The 23834-nt window shown below is 37.3% G+C and overlaps 1 protein-coding gene across 2 annotated transcripts in view; it reads right to left on the reverse strand.

Moving 5' to 3' along the window:
• Nucleotides 1-4058: 4058 nt before the first annotated feature.
• The window catches only part of GMPS (guanine monophosphate synthase), a 117867-nt gene continuing 98091 nt past the window's right edge, over nucleotides 4059-23834 (reverse strand). For both annotated transcript variants that reach the window (XM_030842403.3, XM_030842404.2), the window contains 5 exons: nucleotides 22100-22225; nucleotides 18801-18916; nucleotides 15599-15729; nucleotides 14517-14689; nucleotides 4059-13460 (listed from right to left, as the gene is read on the reverse strand). In XM_030842403.3, coding sequence (XP_030698263.1) covers nucleotides 13359-13460; nucleotides 14517-14689; nucleotides 15599-15729; nucleotides 18801-18916; nucleotides 22100-22225 — 648 coding nt within the window. In that variant the 3' untranslated portion in view covers nucleotides 4059-13358. The remainder of the gene's footprint in view (nucleotides 13461-14516; nucleotides 14690-15598; nucleotides 15730-18800; nucleotides 18917-22099; nucleotides 22226-23834) is intronic.

Raw genomic sequence — 23834 nt, forward strand, 5'->3', positions numbered from 1 at the left:
ACAGACTGCCTTTGTCTGTTCCTGTCAGTTGTAGTTAGGGTAGTTAGGGTGTGAAGGGTCATACAGAACAGAACCAGTCCACGAAAGCAGCAGAGGCTGTGGGCAGAGCAGGCAAGGTGTGCATATCGCTACCATTTGCTGGAAAACTGTTATGTGCCAGCATTGCACTAGGTGCTACATCTAATCTTTAGTCCTTACAACAATTCTAGTAAGTAGGTAATATTTGCATCTCAAGTGAGGGAAAAGGTTCAGAAAGATTAAGTAACTTGTCCAAGATTATATAGCTGTTATGACCGATGAAGCTGGAGAAACAACCTCAAGGACTCCCTATCCCATGTTACTTCTACTCTGCTGACTTGCCTGTCATGCACAAACCACCTTTGACCTTCATTACCCAATCCCTGTTAAGTCTGGGTGATGAGAGTTGCTTCCCTTTTAGCACTGATGCTGGTAATTTATGAAAACTAAGATAGTTTGCTGGCCAAAAGGCAAGCGATTACAAATACACACAAAACACAGAACGTAACATCAATCAAACATTTGCTGAGCACCCGCTACAGACCAAACACGGTTACAGGTGTTGATGCGACACAAAAGGCAAGACCCATTCTCTGCCCTCACAAAGTTGCCAACTGTGTATGGGAAATAGGCAAGCAAACAACTGCAAAGCAAAGCAGAATGGAATAAAAGCCGTAAGACAGATGCACATAATATGCTATAAAACTGTAGAGGAGACAGCAAATGCTCTGACCTAAAGGAACTGAGGAAAGCTTCTAAGAGAGGTGACTTGGGCTGGGCCTTAAAGCACAAGCTGGCTTCATATCACACCAGCCTAGGCAGAGCACAGCCTGGACACACAACAGGGGCAGAAAGATGCCTAAAGTTGGAGGAAATCCAATGGTTGGAGGATAGTCTTAAAAGATGAAGATGGAAAAATAATTACATGCCAGGTAAAGCAGTCTGGGCATTATTCCATGGACACAGTAAGTTATTGCTGTGTTTTGAGCAGATGAATAAGGTGACCAGAACATGTTTATGAGCCCATGATCTGTTTTGAAACAGAGATACTAGCTTGGATAGGGAAGAAACCAGTGGCAGAGAAAACCCCTAGGTTGCTACTGCAGTGAAACAGATCAGAGACAACCAAGGGCCTAGACTATGGTTGAAGCTGGGAATGGAAAGGAGCAGACTGACGAGACATCTTGGAAGGAGGCGAGGTCATCTGAAAACAAAGTGGAGGGTTGGGTATGGTGAAGGACCCAGAGGAATCAACCATAAAACGATCTCCTCCAGGCTTGGAGCCTCGTGCTCTGGAGCCTAGCGCAGTGTTAGGCAGGCACAGAACAAGTGCTCAGCCAGCAGTTACTGCCATGAATGAATGCGTGTTTGCTTCTTGGAGGATAATAAATGTCAAGTTACATACACCTTCCCCTTATTGAATAAATGCAAAATGTTTAATTATTACAATAGATAATAAATCTCCCTTGCTCTTCTTCGACCATTAAGCCACAATATAAAACAGCCTATGGCTGCCTCACATTTGCCAGGCCACTCAGCAGCATATTGGTACTCAAAAATAAACCTCATATGCAGTGGTTAAGAATCCACCTGCCAATGCAGGGGACATGGGTTCAAGCCTTGGTCCGGGAAGATCCCACATGTGGCGGAGCAACTAAGCCCATGAGCCACAACTACTGAGCCTGCGCTCTAGAGCCCATGAGCCACAACTACTGAGCCCGTGCGCCTAGAGCCCGTGGTCCGCAACAAGGGAAGCCACCGCAATGAGAGGCCCACGCACCGCAACAAAAAGTAGCCCCTGCTCACCACAACTAGAGAAAGCCTGCGTGCAGCAACGAAGACCCAAAGCAGCCAAAAATAAATTAAAAAAAAAAAAACCTCATAAGATAAATACCATTATTCTTTACTTTTGTGAGTAATGAACTCAATAGTGTCTCCCTTCTGCAACAAAGGCTGAAAAGCAACATTGAAACCCTCACTCAGGATTAATTGCCTAACCTTTTCCAAAATTCTGCTTTAATCTTGTGAAAAAGAGTACTTACAAGATGTCCAGAGCAGAACTAAAGAACAGTTTCTAAAGGAAACCCGAACTGCCAACTGGCCTAACTATAAGCACCGTGGAAATTGTTTAGACCACCTTAAGTCAGGACCACCATTCCACTTCTTTCAATTCTGTGGTTTATTGCTTCCCACACTGGGAAGTCCCCAACCACCCAATCTTATTGAACAAATCCCAAATAATTGAATGCTATTCTCCAAGCATTCATATTTTAATTAATAATTCAAACAGAATTTACGAAAAAACAGACTGTCTGCCTAGAGTTAAAAAAAGAATAATTTTTTTAAAAACACAGCACTGTACTTAGGGCTGTAACACAAAAGCCTGAAGCTACAGATAACTAAAAATATAAGTGGTTTCCTATTTGGTGATATCAGTGTGGAAGCAAGGGTGCAGGCTAGGTTATCTGCCTGAGCTTAGCTTTTTCACCTAGGTGTCTGTTATTTGGAATTCTACTATTAGACATTTATTCCTTTAAAAAAGCTTTGTCCTCTCTTTGCAGGTTTCTAAAAAGCATTCCAATTTTATATTTTATGACCCAGGCTCTAAGAGTTCAAAGATAAGTTAATTGTTGACCTTGCCTTCAAAAGTTTACAGTCTGGCTGAAGAAAATGAATACAAATAAGTAAAAGAGAAATAAGAAATAAAATATAAACAAATAGTCATGGAATTCCTCAACAGGCAGTGGGAGCTTGGAAAAGGTATGAAGTTTTCATAGAGGAGACCTTCTATTGAAAGTTGTGACTAAATGTTTGCAGACATTAAGGGCCCTGGGGCTGGCACTCCAGATAGATGGAGCAGTAGAGGCAAAAGGGAGAAGTGAAACACCAAGGGCCTGAAGGACCCACAAGTGGATCCACCTGGCTGCAAAAGGCAAGTTTAAGCCTGACGGGTAGGCAAGAGTTAGGCTGTGGAGGGTCTTAGAAGCTAGACTAAACACTTTTCTCAAACATATAGCATGTCACTTGAAGCACATTAAGTAGAATGGAGAAACTATTCATGACTGACTAGCCTGACCACAGCTTATCACAGACCTTATTCACAGCAAGGGAAAAGCGTTGATGCCACTTTCTTACAGAGGAGTTGGGCTACAAGCTTTTCCAGTCCTTTTGACTTAGCCAGTACACACTCCCAACAGGGCACAATTCAAACCTTTGGCTGAATCACAGCCCTCCACAATTTTGCACTAACTCTCCAGTTTTATCCTCCCAAACAACTCGGGCTGGTCAAAGTTTACTCACTTCTGGCTCCTTTTGGCCTCCACCCACCAGGAATATTCCATAATTTCTACCTCTCCATGGACTACTTTGAGGACTCAGCTCCAATCCAAAGGGTGACATAAAGCATCTGAACATCACATGAGCTTGAGGTGTTCTCCCTCACCTCTCAACTTTTTATGGAAATTATTGCCTGAATATTTTATTCTGTAATTACTCACATGCTAACTTATCACATCTGTTATTGTCCCAAATTTCTTTCCCCAACCAAAAGAGAGGACAAATGTTTCATTATTGCACAAACCACTAGAATCAGAAGAGAAAGGAAAGTAGATATATAATTTTTGTACTTCTCAAGTGCAAGGTTGGAAATTAAAAGACAGAAGTCAGTGAGATCTGTTCCCTTGGTCAGGGTTATTATCACATGGTATAAATTTCATAAAAACGAATACACAGTCCTTGTACAGCTAAAAGGAATTAGCTCAAAATCTGGAGATCTGGCATAGTGTAAATTTATCTGAATTGTCCCAGCTAACTGAGCACAAGGGAATTATTAATCCGTATCATGTGTTTTATGTGCACTGCCATCTGTTTTAAGTAACAGGTTATGCTTACACTAGCATTTTACAGATAATATTTTCATACATATTCATTTTTCATACTTGACCCACACAGGCAATACTATTCCTAAATTACATTTGAGTTAACTGTTGCCCAGGAGATTGGTGTCTGGCCCAAGGTAACATAGCTACATGGAGTCAGAGTCAGAAATGAATCAAGTTTATTGGATTTCAGGCTAATGTTGAATCAGCAGAATTAGGAACAAATATTATTTCTAAAATACATTCCCAAACTTACACTTACCAGTTTAATAGGAACCTTACTTGATGTCACTAATACTCTCAAGATTTCGTGATAGATTCTATTCCCGTGTCTCAGAGAGAAGTTTTTTATTTTCTACAGTGGTTCTCTTCTGAGACTTAGGGTAAAGAAGTCACACAATGGTGAAACTATACACAAGACAGTTATGCTCCCTTCGTAAGCTGAAGTTCAATTTATTCCCAACCTAATGTGAGCTGTGCTGATTCCCTCTCTCTGCCAGACAGAGCGACATCTCTAAACTCTCAAAACACATTCAAGAGATGGCCATGCCATCACTGTCTACTTAACAAAGATTTTTTTAAAGTGTGTGTGTGGTATGTGACTGTTCTCCCTTGTTTTACAAAGAGAAATTAATATAGTAGTAACAAATGTGTAGATAGCACATTTAGCATAGTCTAAATCCAGTAAATTAAAATATTCACTACTACACATAGGTCTAAAAAGCATAGGATAGTTTTAAGCCTCTGTTGTAACAACAGGTACCTGACAAAACTAGCTCCAAAGTGAATGAAAGTGTATATCAAACTTGGATCTAGGCACATTCTATACACGTATACTTGATATAATATATGGCATATCTGTTTCTATACTCCTAGGAAGATGCACTTAAGATTTTTAAATATCTATACTTTTGCAAAATATTCCAATTCTTAAATGTCAAAACCAAGAAAGACAACTCTTTCAATATTAAGGACACAAGTGTATTTTAGACATACCCTTTGAAGTTAAGACAACTAAACTGAGAAGAAAAAGAAATGAAAATACTGAGACTACATGGTTCTCAAACTGTTCATTCAGGCACTCCACAAAACAGGGACTAAAAATAAGAGTTCAATTCATTACATCCTCACCACTCACACTGCAATAGTAGTTGCTTTCCAAAGAACTTTCTTGCACTTTGCTAAATACTAAAACTTAGTCCCCTGAAACTTTTTTCTTATTTAGAGCAAGTATCAATGTCCTGATGCAATTAGGTAAAGGCATCTTGACAAAAGGCGCTCATGTTTTCCACTATTTTAATGTGGGAATTTAAAATATAGTTTTCTTTATGGTGTTAATCTTTTTTTAAAGTGTATGTGTTGGCAGGTTACATATTGTCTAAAAGAACAGTAATGTACAGTTGCATATGAAACAGCATCCTGAAACATAAAAAATTTTTTTTTCATTAGAATTCAACACAGTATCTGGATAATAGTGAGGTTTAAGTGGGATTCCTAGCTGCTTTTCCTAGTATCTAATGTATATAACTCATTCAAATAATTCACTGACACTCCAAGAAAAATCTTAGCTGTGGTGTAAAATATAGCTTTTGATAAAAGTAGAATTTTTTGAAAGGTAAAATGACAGATCTGTGAGAGTGCAAGATAAAAACTCAGTAATATTTTTGTTTTGAGCCATGTTAAAATAGTAAAAACTTTACAAAATACAGATGAACCAAATACAGGCTTCCCAGATAGCAGAAGGCCAGACTAGGTCACTGATCTGAAAGGATCCAGCTACCAGAGCAATGTAGCCACCTGAAAGTAATTACTGAATTCAGTTTCTGAACATGGTCATTTCCTCTAATCTTCATATTGGTAACTCACTAATATAAACATTTACTTTGATGGGTTTGATCAACTCTGATAACATAGTTCCAAACAATGAAATGAATCTGACTTCTGTATTAAATAAAGGCAATTTATGTTATAAGAAATTGAGAACAGTTTTGATCATATGTAAATGAATATGTAAGAAATCAAATAAGTATGTATGTGTACATACATGACTTTAATTTTGGAAACACAAACACTTTAACTAATCATTTAAATAAAAAAATACCCAATATTTTATGTCTACCGTGTCCACTGTTAACACTGTAGGTAAAACACTAACACCCTCCTTTGTAACTAAGAGAAATAGATTAACTTTATCATCCAGAAACCTCTGACAGCATATGCAATTTCCTATTTCCCATATCCTGATAGTGTCTGTCCTCTTTTCTCCTGCTTCTTTTTCTCATGAACCCTGAAGCTTAATGACAAATATGAAAGTCATCATTTCCTCCTTTATGAAGTATATTGAAGACAGAAAAGCATTAAAATCATTTCACATTAATTTAGCAAAGCTATTTTATGCCAACTTTATTACCACAACACACAATAGACATTTCAGTATACCATGAACAATTACATAGTGATTTTACAACTACACTAGTTACTCCGGTTAACAAAATATTTCTTTATAAAAAAATTTCTTCAAAAGGTTACATTCACGTCTTCATTTAATATCATAAGGTTGTTAACAATGATCATAGTAGATTCAAAAACAGAAAATTACTTACCTTAAACATCTGTATTCTCCAAAGGTATATACTCTACTTGGATCAGTCAAGGTTCAGGCTTCCTGCAACACTCAGAGGATTTTGGAGCTACTGAACTTAGTATACCCAAGAAATAGCCAAACTCCCCCCCCACCCCGAGTCTCCTGATTTTGCTAATTCAGGGGTCATTAACAAGGTCAAGGGATGCCACAGGATTCACCAGTGAACAAAGACCCTAAATGGGTAAATTAAGATGGAACTGCTCAAAAGATTTCATTCAGGAAACTGAGGTTACAGGTAGGTAATCTCTAGCTTTGTAGAGAATTATATTGAAATGACATGGCTCCAGAAGGCTTTCTGAGTAATAGCTCAGTCTCAGTTTCATAATCTGGCTAAAGTCCAATTTGGAGACTTGGCTGCAGCATAGGGGTGGATTTCTCCTCTTTGACGAAAAGCAAAAGGAGTAGGAAAAAAGAGGTTGAAAGAGAAAAGCCTGTGTAGTTGCTGCACAGACCTCAAAGGGGGTAACATCTATGTCAGCTACCCTGAGTAATACCAAACGGGCCCATGAAGTGTCTGACCTACAAGACAGTACAGGTATTCCTTGCTTTTTGAAAGTTCACTTTACACCACTACACTTTTGTGAAAGACCGACAGTAGTTCCTGTTTTCACAAACCGAAAGAAGTTGGAAAAGGATTTTTGCTTTTAGGAAAAAGGATGAAAAGTGAAAATAGCGTTCTGCGTTTGTTCTGCAGTGAGCTGATACAGAGGCAGCGCACACCTCAAGCAGCAAGAGTGGCGGTCCCAAGCTCCTTCCCTTCGAACTACACTCAGCACCTGGCTGCCATGGCTTTGAACTCTGTCTGTGAGCATCTGTGCTTTATCTGGATTTATTTCGTACATCATTAGCCAGATGTGTCCTAAGGTGATTGCTTCTTTGCTTTACGACATTTTGCCTAAAAGGTTTCATAGGAAAGCTCTACTTTTGGATAGTGGGGATAACCTGTATAGGTAGAATCAGTTCCAGAGTCCGGTCCCTAGCTTTGAACTACTTTAGTTATACGGATCTTCACCAAGACAGTACCTAGGGCCTTCTCTTCTCACCTACAGGTTTAACAAAGATTTTAAGCTATAATTAGAAAGGCCAGGTATGTCCCTCAATAACAACTTATTCCAGCTGGGAGATTTTCAACTGTCAATGCTTGGGCCTCACCAAGATTCTAATTTAACTGATTGTGGGGTCTGGGTGTTATACAGAGTTAACTTCTCAAGTAGTAACAGCAGGCATCCAGGGTTGAGAATCACTGAAAAAGGTTAGATTTGGGTGGTATACCTGGGCATCTTCAATATATGACTAGGGTGGGTGCTGGCATTTTGGCAATCTTTGGGGGATTTCAAATCTTTTGTCATTAAATGAAATGTTTGGAAATATAAAAGCCAAGGATGCCATCATTATTGTTGTCAGGCCCTACACTGATGAAAAAGATTCCATGGTTTCCTACATTATCTGTGTGGCTAAACTACCTCAGTAAGGACAAAGGGGTACTTTCCAAGGGTGGAGACATCAAACTTGTATTCAGTTCCCTATTAAACTCTAATTGGGTGTACCAGTTTACATTCCCACCATCAGTGCAAGAGAGTTCCCTTTTCTCCACACCCTCTAGAGCATTTATTATTTGTAGATTTTTTGAAGATGGCCATTCTGACCAGTGTGAGGTGATACCTCACTGTAGTTCTGATTTGCATTTCTCTAATCATTAGTGATGCTGAGCATCTTTTCATTTGCTTTTTAACCATCTCTATGTCTTCTTTGGAGAAATGTCTATGTAGATTTTCTGTCCATTTTTTGATTGGGTTGTTTGTTTTTTTGATATTGAGCTGCATAAGCTGTTTGTATATTTTGTAGATTAATCCCTTGTCGCTTGCTTCATTTGCAAATATTTTCTCCTATCCTGAGGTTTGTCTTTTTGTTTTGTTTATGGTTTCCTTTGCTGTGCAAAAGCTTTTAAGTTTAATTAGGTCCCATTTGTTTATTTTTGTTTTTATTTTCATTACTGTTGGTGGGAATGTAAACTGGTACAGCCACTATGGAGAACAGTATGGAGGTTCCTTAAAAAACTAGAGCTACCATATGATCCAGCAATCCCACTACTGGGCATCTATCTGGAGAAAACCATAATTCAAAGATACATACACCTCAATGTTCACTGCAGCACTATTTACAATAGCCAGAACATGGAAGCAACCTAAATGTCCATTAACAGAGAAATGGATAAAGAAGATGTGGTACATATATACAATGGAATATTAGCCATAAAAGAGAATGAAATAATGCCATTTGCAGCAACATGGATGGACCTAGACATTGTCATACTGAGTGAAGTAAGTCAGAAAAGAAAAACAAATATATGATATCGCTTATATGTGGAATCTAATAAAAGGCTACAAATGAACTTATTTACAAAACAGAAATAGAGTTACAGATGTAGAAATTAAACTTGGTTACCGGGGTTAAAGGGAGGGGGAGGGGTAAATTGGGAGATTGGGGCTGACACATACACACTACCATATATAAAACAGATAACTAATAAGGACCTATTGCATAGCACAGGGAACTCTACTCAATACTCTGTAATGGCCTATATGGGAATAGAATCTAAAAAAGAGTGGATATATAACAAATTCACTTTGCTGTACACCTGAAACTACAACAACATGGTAAATCAACTATACCTCAATAAAAATTAAAAAAAAAAAGAATGAGTAAAAGTAAAAAAACAAAAATAAATAAATACCACTACGAACAGTCCAAAAAAATTCTAATTGGGGGCCAATGAAAGAAGCATCTACTGAGGTAATAGCTAAGGTGTGTTCTCACCACATTCCAATGAGAATTCAGGAGAGGGGGAGAGAGGAGGAGGGTGTTAGGAGTAGGAAAGGGAGCTGTTTGGAAAGGTAGGAAGAAACAGAGATATAACATTGGGCATGAGAGTTTCAGAAGATTTCTGAGAGACAGTACTATTTTCAGAAACTAATACTCACTTAGCTGTAAGAAGATGACAAACACCTTGGAAATACACTTATCCCTGATGGTCAATTACACACTGAGAACTTCCTGTTAAGCCTTGCCTTGAAGGGCCTTGGAGCATTACCTCTTCAATGTAGAGAGCAGAAAACCTGGATGCTAGCTTTGCCAACAATTAGCTATATATAAGTTGAGTATGGGAGACTTTTCACTGGTCTCAAAGCCAAAGCATACTCTTGTTAACTTTTCCAAAAACACGTAAAGAGATTGCGCCTAGGAACATGTTGTTGATGAGTATCTTCCAAGTGTCACGGTCACAACAGAAGATTCTCAAGTGGTCAAACCTTGATCTATGCCTCAGGTTCAAAAAATGGTAATTAATATCTGATTTTACAATATTTTAATGTTTACTTTTGGCCGGGTCATATCTGATGTTAAAAGCACTTAAAACTATCCCATTTCTCCATTCTATCTCCTGCTATGTTTTTTCTTGTTATTTATAAAATAAGAATTTAGAGCTGGATTTGATATAAATATAATTCAACTGCCTCATCTTACATGTTAAAAAAACACAGAAATGACCAAGTTCACACAGCTGTTTAATGGCAACACAAAGCACTAAAGATGAATGGCCCTACCTACCTACTCCGAATGTCCTCATTCTCAAGAGCAGCGGTCCCCAACCTTTCTGGCACAAGGGACCGGTTTCGTGGAAGACAATTTTTCCACAGACGGGCTGGGGATGGTTCAGCCGGTAATGCAAGCAATGGGAGCGATGGGGAGCGGAAGATGAAGCTTCGGTCGCTCGCCCGCCACTCACCTCCTGCTGTGCGGCCCGGTTCCTAACAGGCCACAGACTGGTAGCAGTCCGCGGCCCAGGGGTTGAGGACCCCTGCTCTAGAGGTTTGATTCGTTACTCAATAAAATGGGCTATCGGGGATAAGCCCAAACATAGCAAGGAAACAAACTTTTATGATGCTTGTTTGGCTACATGCATGCACCTATCTTAGGATAAAGGAGTGGCAAAAGATGGGAAACTCGGGTAACCCTATCTCCCAGATACATCTAAAGACCTACTCTCAGCAATTATGCCAGGTTGCTACTTCTAACAGAGCTGATGATCACAGATTGGGCCACAAAGCTGGGGCAAGGTTATCTGGTTCTCAAGTTTCTTTTGTGCCCACCAATCTTAAGAATAAATGATGCTTTCACTAACCTGCCTTCCTCCTTCTATAGGTACAAAGAAACAAAATATATTTATTAGATAGAATATATTCCCAGGTAAGTGGTGAGTGTTGGGAAAGCAGTCATGAGCTGTCAAGGATAACCAATGATGAATGTTATTAGACAGGGAGCCACTGTTCTAAGCCTTGATTAAAAATAACCATCCAGTAAGTTTATATAATTTTAGGTGCCAAAATTCACTTTAAAAAAGAATAACTGGGAAACCCTACATTTAATTCTGAAACTCTTCAGGTAGCCATTACTAAGCTGAGCTTGTTTCCTTAACTGTAAAATGGAACTGCAACCTTAACTTTTCTCAGGTCCTCAGATGAAATACTGTGAAGGTATAGAGTAATACTATATGGCACAAAGCAAAAAGTTCTTTGCAAAGGAAGAGAGGGTACTAAATATTAAGAAACCTCTGAATTCTAGATTTTTTTTTTTTTTACTATATCATGTCGAGAAGTGTTTTGGAGAAACCATTTTTACAGTTTTAAGAAGGATTATATAAAAGGAGTTTAGTGAACAAATATCAGGAAAACATTAAGTTAAAAAACAATTGTTTCTAACTTCAAAATTTCTCAGAGCTTTGAAAATAACGTATACCATAAATCTCCAAGATGGAAGGACAAGTGAGCAGCACTTTCCAAACTTATATGATCACCTAACCCTTTATCTCTGTGCAACAGTGTTCCACAGAATATACTTTAGGAAAAAAGTCTTCCTAGATTCCTATTATTTGCTTGAATACAAAATCATAAGACACTTTTTCTAGAAGAGGAATTCTTCTCACTAAACACAAATGTTTATAAGCCTTTTTTAGGTTGTCTATTCCAGCTCTAAAATAACATGCCTCCAAATCTGTTAAGGCCAGACCACTAATATACCCTTTTTGCAAAAAGCCATTATGAGTTCCTCATCATTAGGACAGAGAATGAACTCATCAAGTTTTGTAGAAATCAAATACTCCTGTCTCTCAGATACAGATACCTGTTACAGCAGTCAGAAGCTCTTCCCTTGCTGGTTCAGCAACACAGTTTTCTTATACCCTGTGCCAAACAGAATGAAAGGAAGACTTCTGCCATGTGTAATTTTATTACTTACGTAACACTGAATCCCAAACAAAATTGTATACCTGATTAATACAAAAGATCTTGAAGATTAGGTAAGAGGCAGCAACCTGAGATGGAACTGGTATGAGACAAACATGGTAACATTTTTTTTTTTTTTTTGCAGTACACGGGCCTCTCACTGTTGTGGCCTCTCCCGTTGCGGAGCACAGGCTCCAGACGCGCAGGCTCAGCGGCCATGGCTCATGGGCCTAGCTGCTCTGCGGCATGTGGGATCCTCCCAGACCAGGGCACGAACCCTTGTCCCCTGCATCGGCAGGCAGACCCTCAACCACTGCGCCACCAAGGAAGCCCCATGGTAACATTTTAAAATAGTAACATCAGCTAAAATACTGAGAGAGAAATGGCTGCAGAATTCAAACCTAGTACTGTCTATTTTTATGAATGTTATAAAAGCATCTGTTAGAAACTGGTGGCAATGGCAAACAGTCCTACACCAGTTCTTAAATCTTCTCTTACAGCTGGCAGAAAGGAGTACAAAGTTTGGCAATACTTCGCACGAGCCAAGACTGGTCACAATCTTCTGAGCAGTGCATAAAAAAATGTATCTATAGATTACATCTAAGAGTTCATTTTACAACTCTTTACGAGATTACTGCAGGCATGCATTTGTAAGTTGTGGGTGTGCACGATGGTTTCTGTGATCTCAGAGCTGCTCCTCGGACCAAACAAGATTAAAATGCTTGAACTTTATCTATGCTAGACCAAAGACAGTCTCTTCTGGGGAGAGAACAGAAACTTCCTCTACAAGGCTATGGGAGCCGGCAATAAGGCTGGGAGGATAAAGCTCCTTACCAATGAACAGGTTGACAGTATGCAACATGGAGCATGACTTGAAAACACTTTAAACTGAGACTACTCGTAGTTCCTTCCTCCCATGGCTGTAATGACATAAAATTCAAAGTACTTCAACAAATTCCTGGTGCTTTTCCATCTTAAGGTAGCTTACCATTTTAGGGCCCCCGTGTCCAGCAAAAGTGGATGGAATAGCCCACCTAAATCTTTATCTGATATGTTGACCCCTTCCCAGAACCTTTGGAGGAATGAGGTTACTTTACAGGAAACGCAGATTCTCCATAAGGAATACATACTAAGTCACACTGGTAAATAATGGTGTTTCTAACATCTCTTAGAAACTGGCAAGGGGACAGAAGTCCATTACCAGCCCCCAGACTCACCCACTCCCATACATCTTCGATGACAGAGACATCAATAGCAACAGTGAGTTTATACATAAAGAACAAGTGAGGCAGAGGTAAAGGCAAAAGCAGTGTCAGTGTCTGAGTGTAGGCAATGGTGCTTTGATTATACCCATACAAACTCTTCAGTCCCTTTTAGTTATCCCCAAATCAGCTCTTAAGCCGTAGATTTTTGCTGCAGAGAACTCAGATGTGATGTAGTTGCTCCAGTAACTGTTTTGACAGTACTGCATGTCAATACTGGGAATAGTTTCTAATCAATTTAATCTGCACACGGAACTTTAGTAGAACAAGAAGTTTATTACTCCCACTCAGTAGTTCCTGGGGGCTTTGATGTTAAGTCATACATAATTCGAGAAATACCAGGAATCTTCTTAATCTCAGTGACCATCTTTAACACCACCTGTTATAAAACAAAGATTATAAATAAAGAGCCAGGGTCCACTGTGTGTCTAACAGACTTAGAAGTCCTGCAATTGTAATTTGAAATTAAAACACAATCTATTTTTACTATTGTTCTCTCTGTATATGGGATATATTTATGATTAATTTATGTAGTGATGCTCTATAGATTTAAGTGACTTAAATTCAGTACTACTCAAAGTGCAGTCTACAAGTCATGTTTGCTTACTGGTCCATAACAAGTGTTTAGAAGCATTTATGGCAATTTGACATTGTTGTGGCATCCAAGTATCTGATTTTACGGGTTTATGCCAATGCTTCACAAATTGTCTGTGGCTTTCAATGTCGAGGCCACCAAGGTGGCACATAATGCAAGGTAATAATAATCATTGCTATATGTATAGACAAGGAAGGCCTTGTCACTTGACTGGCCAGAGACTTGGCAAATGTGAGCCTAAGGGAAAACAGACTCTAAGCCACATTCCCCAACCCAGCTATCTAGCTATATATAATCAGAGCCCTGTATTAGAGTCCTGGAACAGTGGTCCAACTAATAAAGTCTCGCTTTGACTTTCATTTGCCATTATGCAAATAGCTCCTCTGGAACACTCTAGTGGAGGGATAATAAGAAAGGAAGATGGTGATCAAAATTGCAATTGCTAATAGGCAGAGCAACAAGAAATTCATGGGTGCCTGGCCATAACGCCATCAAATCTCACCCTTATGTCTAATAAACTCTTCCTCACTCTTAGTGTTTTCTTCTCTACTTGGAGGATACTATTTATAAAGTAGAGGTTGGCAAGATTAGATGAAATGATAGATTAGAGTTGGTGATTCTCCACATAGTAATCAGACATCTGGAGTTTAATAAACTTAAGGCCTTTTTCTACTATAGTGTATTAAACAACCAATTATGTGGAGATTAAAAAGAGCCTATTTTATGAACAGAAAACCAACCTCAGGAATACCAACATTGCCATAGCCTATTCCATTCACCATTATTATAAAATGTATAAGGTATTAAAAATGTACATTAGGAAAAAAAAGTATAAGTTACCTCTACAGGGATCTCATTGCCAGGGGTTGCAGGTATACCAGTCATGAAATCACTAGTAATAAAGGTTCGAATAACCACGGATCTCTGGCATGAAGGCTGCTTCTGAAGTGGGTCCCGATCAAAATGTAAAGGTGTCAAAATCACCGGCATCTGGCTGATTTTCCCAGCATACCCTAAAGAAAGGAAGTTAACATGTAGAACCAATCACCACACCATAGAAAAGCACTCTCTGCTCAATTAAATCCCCCCAGACAGATCTAAAATCGCACACATACACACACCACTTCTTGGGACTGTCATCATGTACTGTTTTTAGCTACTCTCATAGCACTGTAAGTAAACATAATCACAAATACAAATTACAGAATTTGATGACTGCAGTGATATGTTACAGTGATGTGATATAAAGTCAATTCATTATTCATAGTAGTTATCTTCTATACTGCAGACACTGAATAAGAAAATACTGAACCTCTAACCCTAGGGGAAATACAGAGTTAGGTTCCTGACCACTTTCATCAACTGATTAATACATATCTTTGCTTATGTGTGTGTCTGTTTAAAGACACCTTATGCAATATTTATTGTAGGTTCATTAACGTTGAGCTCACAGCCAATGGCACTATAACTCATGCCTGAATGAATCTTATCTAACAAACCTATTTTCTCAGTAAGTTACATCACAGCCTTCCTGTGCTTAGGAACCTAGACAGCACCTCAGCACTATTTTAAACAGTGAAATCACCAACAAAAAGCACGAAAATGCAAAAAACATGTCATTAAATAGACCACAAAAGGGACACTTGTTTATAGAAAGAGCTGAAACAAGAAGGCAGAGAATTGCCTTGTTCAACCTCAGCTGGGAACATATGAGTTGAGCAACTCAAATTTTTTGCCACTTTGTACATGTCCGCAAATGACCACAAAGATGAATAAATTTTATACAGATAAGGCAATGTCACAGAACTACCCAAAGAATTAAATAATAAAACTAAAAGCTGAGTCCTCCTACTAGAAATAATAATGCCATGCTTCCAAAATCTAGTTAGAGCATTCAGTGATGAACAAAATGGGCAGCTTACCAGACTCCCTGAGAATGTTATGGGCCTCAAAATCAGCTTGGCGTAAAGTACTGAGCACCCCTGTTGTCAAGAAAGTGGGAGTAACATCTGTAGGAGGTTCTTTAACTGGTGAGCCAAATATATAGACAACTCTAGAAGGGGGTAGTGAAAATTACAGAGAAAATACGTTTTAGTAAGAGAAGCAAAGCACATAAAATAACATTCTTTCCATTTGTTCTTAGGCCCCTCTCTTACCCACTTCAAATTCCCAAATGGGTAGGATAGGATATAAGATTATAGAAGGGTCTCTATTCTATGAACCTTCCTCAAAGTATATTTTCTGGAATACTAGTATCTCAGAACGTGCAAAGATGTAAGTGATTATCACAATCCTCTTTCCATTTAATGTACTGGATAGAAGTGTATCGCCAAAACTTCATGTCCATCTGGAATCTGTGGGTGAAAATAGGGTCCTTGTAAAGGTAATCAAACAAAGGTCATAATGGTGTTTGGGGGGATTAATCCAATGATTGGTGGGTGTTCTTCTAAGAAGAAGGAAATCTGTAAACACAGCCACATGGAGAAAAGACAGCCATGTAAAGATGGAGACAAAGATTGGAGTTACATTGCCACAAGCCAACGACTGCCAGCAAACAACAGAAACTACGAAGAGACGAGGAAGGATTCTCCCCCTAGAGCCTTCTGAGAGAGCCATGGCCCTGCTGACACCACCCTTGATTTCAGACTTATAGCCTTCAATAGGCTCCAGAACTGTGAGATAATAGATTTCTGTTGTTTTAAGCCTTCCAGTTTGTGGAAATTTGTTACAGTAGCCCTAGGAAATTCCTGGGGAAACACCAAATTAAATAAATAGGTTTTATAACAAAACCTCAGAAACTATAATATGCGCTAGAAGCTTCCAAGATGAGACTACAGTGAATTTCCCAAACTTATTTGACTGCCAACTCAACCTTTTTTTTCTTTTTTTTACATTTTGGAAAACACTGATCCCAAAGAAAGGTTAAGAATATCACGAAAGTTAAGACTTGGTTGAAAAGGAATGACTTACTACTGCTTCAAGTAAATGTCTGTTTGAAACTTATGAAAGTATGCTGCAGATGTTAATAAAAGTAGGATTTGGAAGGTAGCTTGAGGAAATTAGGATCAAATAATTACAACAATTCAAGGGGAATCTTGCCAATGGTTTGAGGAATCTGTTCTACAACCTTCACCCAGAAAACAAGAGAGAGAAGGGGTAGGGATGAGTGCCACCTGGCTCTTTCCAATCCAACTCCAGCCAGCAGGCAACTGTCCCTTTTCCTTAGCCCTACTGTCTTTAGCAGAGAAAATAAATCTCCCCTGTAACTACCATGGTGAAGTTTAATAATGCTTTTTTCTTAATAGGTACTTAAAATAAAACATATGGAAGAAAAAAACATCAGATTAAAACCACCACTACCACCAAATACTTCATTGCCTCCTTCCAAACATACTGTCACAAGAAGCGTTTTGTTCCATGCATAGAAAGTAGGCCACACTTCTTCTAAACAAAATAGTTCCTAGAGCTCATAAACAATCCTTAGAGGAAAAAAGCAACTATGCAAGAGAATGCCATGAACTTGCTCCTTTTTCTTTTATTTTGTTCAAACAAGAGTGATCATAGAATGTACAGGGATAGGCAGCCTTCCAGTAAAACTGGAACCATCCCTCTCTATATAAAGATTCCAGCATGCAAATTAGGGGGGAAAGACTGGTAAAAATGGAAAGCTTTTTTTTTTTTTCTTTCTTTTTTTAAATTCCAATTCCCAAAAAAAGACCCTGGCAAAGAAATCAAAAATTCACCAACACCCTTTAAGGGCTTGCTAGGTTCATATTTAAAATCTAGTTTTTTGTTTATTGGTTGTTAGACTTTATTTTTTTCCTTTTTTGGGGAGGGAGGAAGGGTTAAGAATGGAGGGAGAGACAAATGGGGAAAAAAGAAAAGACAGGCAGAGAAACCAGACTATAAAAGGACCGAGATAAAGTTTAAACAAGGGTGAGTGCTCTTCGGCAAAAGAAAAGGACAAAGAGACAGATGAAACAAGAATGTTGTGAAATGAAAAACATATTCATTATGTAGTAAAAGCCGTGGAGCCAAACTTAGTGAAAGGGAATTTTCTGTATGACCTATGAAGTTTATTTAGGTATTAGCATGTTTCAGAAGATGAATTATGAACCATTATTTTAACCAAGACAATTATCTCCATTCAAAACAGGCAATTACAAATTTACCATTATTTATTAATAATTCACCCTTTCAGTGTGTTAAAGGTGCTTCTGTATTTGGGGGCCTTTGGTTCATCTATGCAAGCCTTTTAAAGGACATGTTCCCATCAGTAAAAATGTGATTTCCCTTTGACTTCTTGTCTTGAAGGCCATACCAGCCTACAAATACTAGCCACACCAGTATAGAAATATACATACCCTGCTAAGTAAACACCAACAAGTAGGTTTATACTTTCTGTAGCTAATTTGAGTAAACTGAAATCTCAAGAAATTCTTTTTGGTTGTTAACTGCCTAAAACCCATGAAGAAAATAGAAAAGAGTGAAACAGTGTAAAATAAGATTTAATTAGCAATCTGGTACTAAATGAGTAAGACTTTTGAAATTATAACAGACAATGCTCAGTATTACATAAAGATTATATCAATAAATCAGTTATTGATATATACAACATAAGAAATTAATGTGTAAATTAAAGGAAAACTGGATCTGAAAAACTAAATTCAAATTTTTTTAAACACTTAACGCTGTTACTTTGACGATATCTGGCATATGTCTCTTGCTTTTGATTTACTCTGGAATTATTATTAAATTGACTAAGTCCCTAACAGTAATTCTATAACCTGTACAATTCTTTCAATCCTTCTGGAATAAAACATCTAATCATAAAACAAGTAGTGTAAATTGCTAATTGGGAAGACATGTTTTTAAAGCTGTCTTTAGTACTTCATATTACAATTAAAAACCTTCCTATTTCTCAAGCAAAAAATATTTTAATAAGCAGATGATTGCACTGTGATGAAGGAACAAAGTACAAGGTATTATTAAATATCTGCTGGATTATGACCTAAGCACATACCTGTATCTACACTTGAGCCACTGCTCTTTCAACATGGGAAGACCTTAAAAAAAACACATCCTTCCATTACATTTCACCCCACCACCACCTGCAGAACACACCTGTTAATGTTGTGACACATGCGAGGTATAAGTCTAGCCAGGAAAATAAGAGATTCCCAGTCAGGCTCATCCTTACTGGAGATTCCACACACATAACTATAAGAACGACAGTCACCCTGAAAATAAAAATACAATTGATAATTTTAATGATTTTACAGAATTCAAAAGATGGACTGGAAAATATTTCATGCATGATGACACCATTAATAGCAATTTTTTAAACAAAAATATGCTTGACTATAAGTATATATGGATAGTTTGCTAATGATATAAACAAATCCTAAATTAAAATCCCCTATTTAACAGTTTTTTGTATTATTTATTTATTCATTATTTTTGGCTGCATCGGGTCTTAGTTGAGGCATGTGGGATCTTTCACTGCGGCGCGTGGGCTCTTCATTGTGATGTGCGGGTTTTGTCTTCTCTAGTTGTGGCGCGCAGGCTCCAGGGCCCGTGAGCTCTGTAGCTGTGGTGTGCGGGTTCCAGAGCACATGGGCTCTGTAGTTTGTGGCACGCAGGCTCTCTAGTTGAGGCGCACAAGCTCCGCAGTGTGGGCTTAGTTGCCCCGCATCATGTGGGATCTTAGTTGCCTGACCAGGGATCGAACCCGTGTCCCCTACACTGGAAGGCGGACTCCTTACCACTGGACCACCAGGGAAGTCCCTAACATCCCCTGTTAAATTCTACCTAAATCAGCTCAGACATTAAAAAGAAGTGTCACGGTAATTTCAATAATTTCTTCAACATACACCAGAGATCCACTGGGATTTCATTCCAAATACCTGCCGAACTACAGACAGCCAGCACACTTAATTTGGCAGACAAGATCTGCCAAATCCTTTAGATGGATAAAGGATTCTCAAGTCAGATATAAAAATAATTTATTCCTTTATAATAAGAAAGTTAATTTTAAAATAAGTGAATAAAATTGATAATATTGATTCCCATTTCCTCTGTCCTATTTAATCCAAGTCATTTACTTAAAAAAAAATTTAAACTGAAAACAACTTAAAAGTAAGATTCATTAGATAACTACCTAATACACAGTAAACTTAAGAATTCAGACTATTTGAATGATAATATAATAGTATTTATCAAAGTTTAAAATGTACATGCTCTTTAATCCTGAAAATATTACTGAAATACATGAATAACTGCTTGAAAAAATAAGATACTACTTGCTGAAATGCCTATAATAGTGACAAAGTGAAAATGGTTTAAATGTCCATTGGTAGGGGAATGATTAAATAAATTATGGTATAATCATACATGGAATATAAGGCAGCAGTTAAGAATAAGAATCTACTTGCAATGGCATGAAAAGAAGTTCATGATGTTCAGTTAAAAGAAAAAGGTGATGAAAAAGGTGTCAATAATTCCCTTTCATTTTCTTTCTAAATGGTTCTGGAGGGAACATTTAACTGGAGAGCAGAAATAGGGAGAATTACTTTTTAAATGTACTGTACATTTTTTTTTTTTTTACAAATGCAGTTTATTTTGGTATTTAGAAAATAAACTTCATTGCTATACTAACCATGAATTATGATTTTTATCTGGACTTCTAAGAGTCTCAGCTTCAAAGGCCTAAGAGACTAGATAAAGTTAAGATAACCAACAACAAAAGAAACTTCTATTTTGATGGGAAAAATAGTGGAGCCTGAATGAGCTTCATTTTTTTAAATTGAAGTGTAATTATTATAATGTTATGTTAGTTTCAAGTGTACAGCAAAGTGATTCAGTTATATATATATATATATATATATATATATATATATATAACTCTTTTTCAGATTCTTTTCCATTACAGGTTATAGTTCCCTGTACTATACAGTTGTTTACCTATTTCATATATAATAGTGTATATATATGTTAATCATATTTTTTAAAAAAGAAATCACTCATCCAACAAATTATATTTATTTATTTATCCATAGCATTATCTACGAACTTATCAAAAAAGGGGAATGGGGAACTAGTTCAATTCCCTGCCTAGCAGGAGTTAGCATACACAGCTGGAAGTTTTCTATAATAGATCTACTTAGGACTGGAAAAAACAAAAACAAAAAAACCCACTTGTCTGCTCTTCTATTTTTATATAGTAGGGTAATATCTGCCTGAAATATCATACGATGAGTTTCAAAATGAATCTGTATATGATAAATGAGATAATCCATACACCACTGAAAGAAAATTATTCCTACAATTCCAGGAATGGTTATTTCAACATGATTTAAAAACAATATAAGTAGCTTTCACATAGGGCCTTTAAAAAGAGGGAGAAGAGGGGAAATAGCTGGCCCTATCATTTCCATGAACTAAAATATTTTAGTTTAATTTTAAAGTAACGATGAATTTTTATTGTCTTATTTACAGACAGAGCTACATGAATTCAGGAGAAAGAGGAATTTAAAAGGATGGCTCAGATTCACATATTTATGGAAAAGAGTATATATTAAGTTTTAGATGAACAATCTCTAAAATGTATTTAATTTCTTCCCATGCATAATTCTACTATAAGAGAACATTATAAACACATTAACCCACTTAACTGGCACTTGCACCATTTTGAGTTGAATTATTGACACCTTTTCTAGTTTTCATTTAACTTCAAATTCTAAATCACTGAAAAGAAACCTTCCTCTTCCCTAGATTCCCAAGCTTTTTTCCCCCAGAAACTCACCCGATGATCACATAAATAAAGAACTTAATATAATCTATGAATAGCATTTCAAAAATGAGAACTATATTACAGTCACATGCTTTTACAATTGGAAAGACAGAACATACTGAAAATGTTAGTTGTACATTATCACAGCTAAGAGAGAGAGAGGGAGAGACGGGACATGTTGAAGAGGCAGAGGACACTGGTTTAAGGAATACACAAGCTGAGAACAATGCGTAAATGGTGTAACATGTACATCTGGGGGCCTTCTTGCAGTTAGAGACTTCTAAAGCCACAGAATATTTCACATCAAGAAGGATAAATGAGGACATGACCTCTCAGTACCTGTTCTTCAAGGCAGAAGCAAGCCAGCCAATCCTATAGCAAATCACTCTTTGAATTTTTTTTTACTTTTGATACAGATGACAGGTATTTCAAGTCTATAAAATCTCAGCCTGAATATTTAGTTCCTATTACCTTATTCACTTCATAAACATTCTATAAAATATTGCTTTTACATTTTTAAACTTGGTGTATATACTTTTGTATTTCATTTTCCTAAGACATTCCTATTTCAATATTAGCAAAAAGAGCAGCAGAAAGTTATGTCACAGGTCAATGAAGTCACACAACTCACCTGCACACCCACAGTTTTAATTGGTAGCAGGAAGGCATTCAGTGAATGCAGACTTGTAATTTGCATCAGCTTCTCCTGATCCTCTTCTGTTGTGCAGGCTTTGACTCTCTGTAATAGTGTATGTGGCTAGGAAAACCAAAGACACACTCCTCAGGGTTTCAAGAAATAACAGCATTCACTCTTTTGGTACATTTTACTATCTTATGTATCTACACTTTCTGGTTTATAGCAATAGATTCTATTTGGTATTTCTCTCTGACTTGTGTGTGCTATGCAGTGTGTCAGAATTTCATTTCTGAGCGCCAGGGCTATGAGAAGTTAAATATCAGGAAAAGAAACACAGATTAGATTTACATACATGGAGGCTTTAATCCTCTGTCAACAGCAAGGGACACCTCACGTGAGTCAAACCTTCTCCTTATCTCTAAGGAAACTTTTTGCCATAAAGTCAACTTTGTCTGAAATTAATATATCTCTACCTACTTCCTTTTTTTTGGTTTATTTGCCTGGTGTATGTTTTTCTGTTCTTTTACCTTCCCTCTTCCTATCCCTAGGTAAACAGACTATAGTTAGATTTTATTCCTCAATCTAGTTTGACAATTATGTCCTAACTAAAGATGTTAATCCTTTTAATTGTGGGTTAATAATATGGTTGAATTCCATCCTACCATTTAATTCAGTAGTTTCTATTTGCCCCACTTTTTATATTTCTTTCTCCTTTTTTATATTCCTCTGAACTGATGATTTCTCCCAGCTCATTTATTTCCCCTTTACTAGTTGTGAAGTTAAACCCTCTATTTTTATTCTTTATCATTTCCCCTTAAGTGGGGATATTTAACAAAAGAGAATCACCTCTGCCCAACTAGCAAAAAATACAAAGATCTTTGAATGCTTTAACTCCAATTGATCCCCCTGTGGCTTATATGCTATTTTAGCTATATAATGTTATACTATTTTTTTAAATAAACACCAAAATTTAGATCAGTTTATACAGTCCATGTCTGTTTAATTTTATCCATTTACCATTTTATTTGCTTACCAGTCCCTGTATCTCAGACCTTTTAACTGGTATCCTTTTGCTTCTCCTCAAGTCATTTCTTTAAAACAGTGGTTCTCAACCTTAGCTATACATTCAAATTTCTTAGTATGTTCAGGTCCCATCCCACATCAATTAAATAAATTCTAGGGAGAAGGGGCCCAAGCATAGAATACTTCAAAAGCTCCCCCTGTTGAATCTAATACACAGCCAAGGTTGAGAACCACTGCCTTTATAGTTCCTTAAGTAACAGACTGTTGGTAGTAAATTCTGTTTATGTGAAAATGTCTTTATTTTGCCCTAGTTCTTTGAGACAGTTTATCTACTCACTATTGTTCACAATTATTTTCTCTTGGTACTTTGAATTCTTCCTGCTTTTAACTACTGCTTCCAGTAATAGCCTTTCCTTTATGCAGCAATCAATCTTTTCTTTGCAGCTGCTTTGTCTTTGGTAGCCTGTAGCTTCCATAGTTATGCCTATTAGGTGTCAAATTCTTCTCCTTTATCCTGATTGGGATGTTATTATGCTTCCTGAATCTGAGGCATGGTATCTTTCACCAGTGTGGAGGAATTTCAATACTTTTATCTAGTATCTCCTTCTGGATATACATTAAAGTTGACATTCTCATTCTACATTAACCTCTTTGAACCATATTTTGTCTTTGATGCTTTGTTCCAATTTCTGGATAATTTAACATC

This window comes from Globicephala melas, chromosome 4 (assembly GCF_963455315.2).
Source record: "Globicephala melas chromosome 4, mGloMel1.2, whole genome shotgun sequence".
In the NCBI taxonomy this organism is placed as follows: Eukaryota; Metazoa; Chordata; class Mammalia; order Artiodactyla; family Delphinidae; genus Globicephala; species Globicephala melas.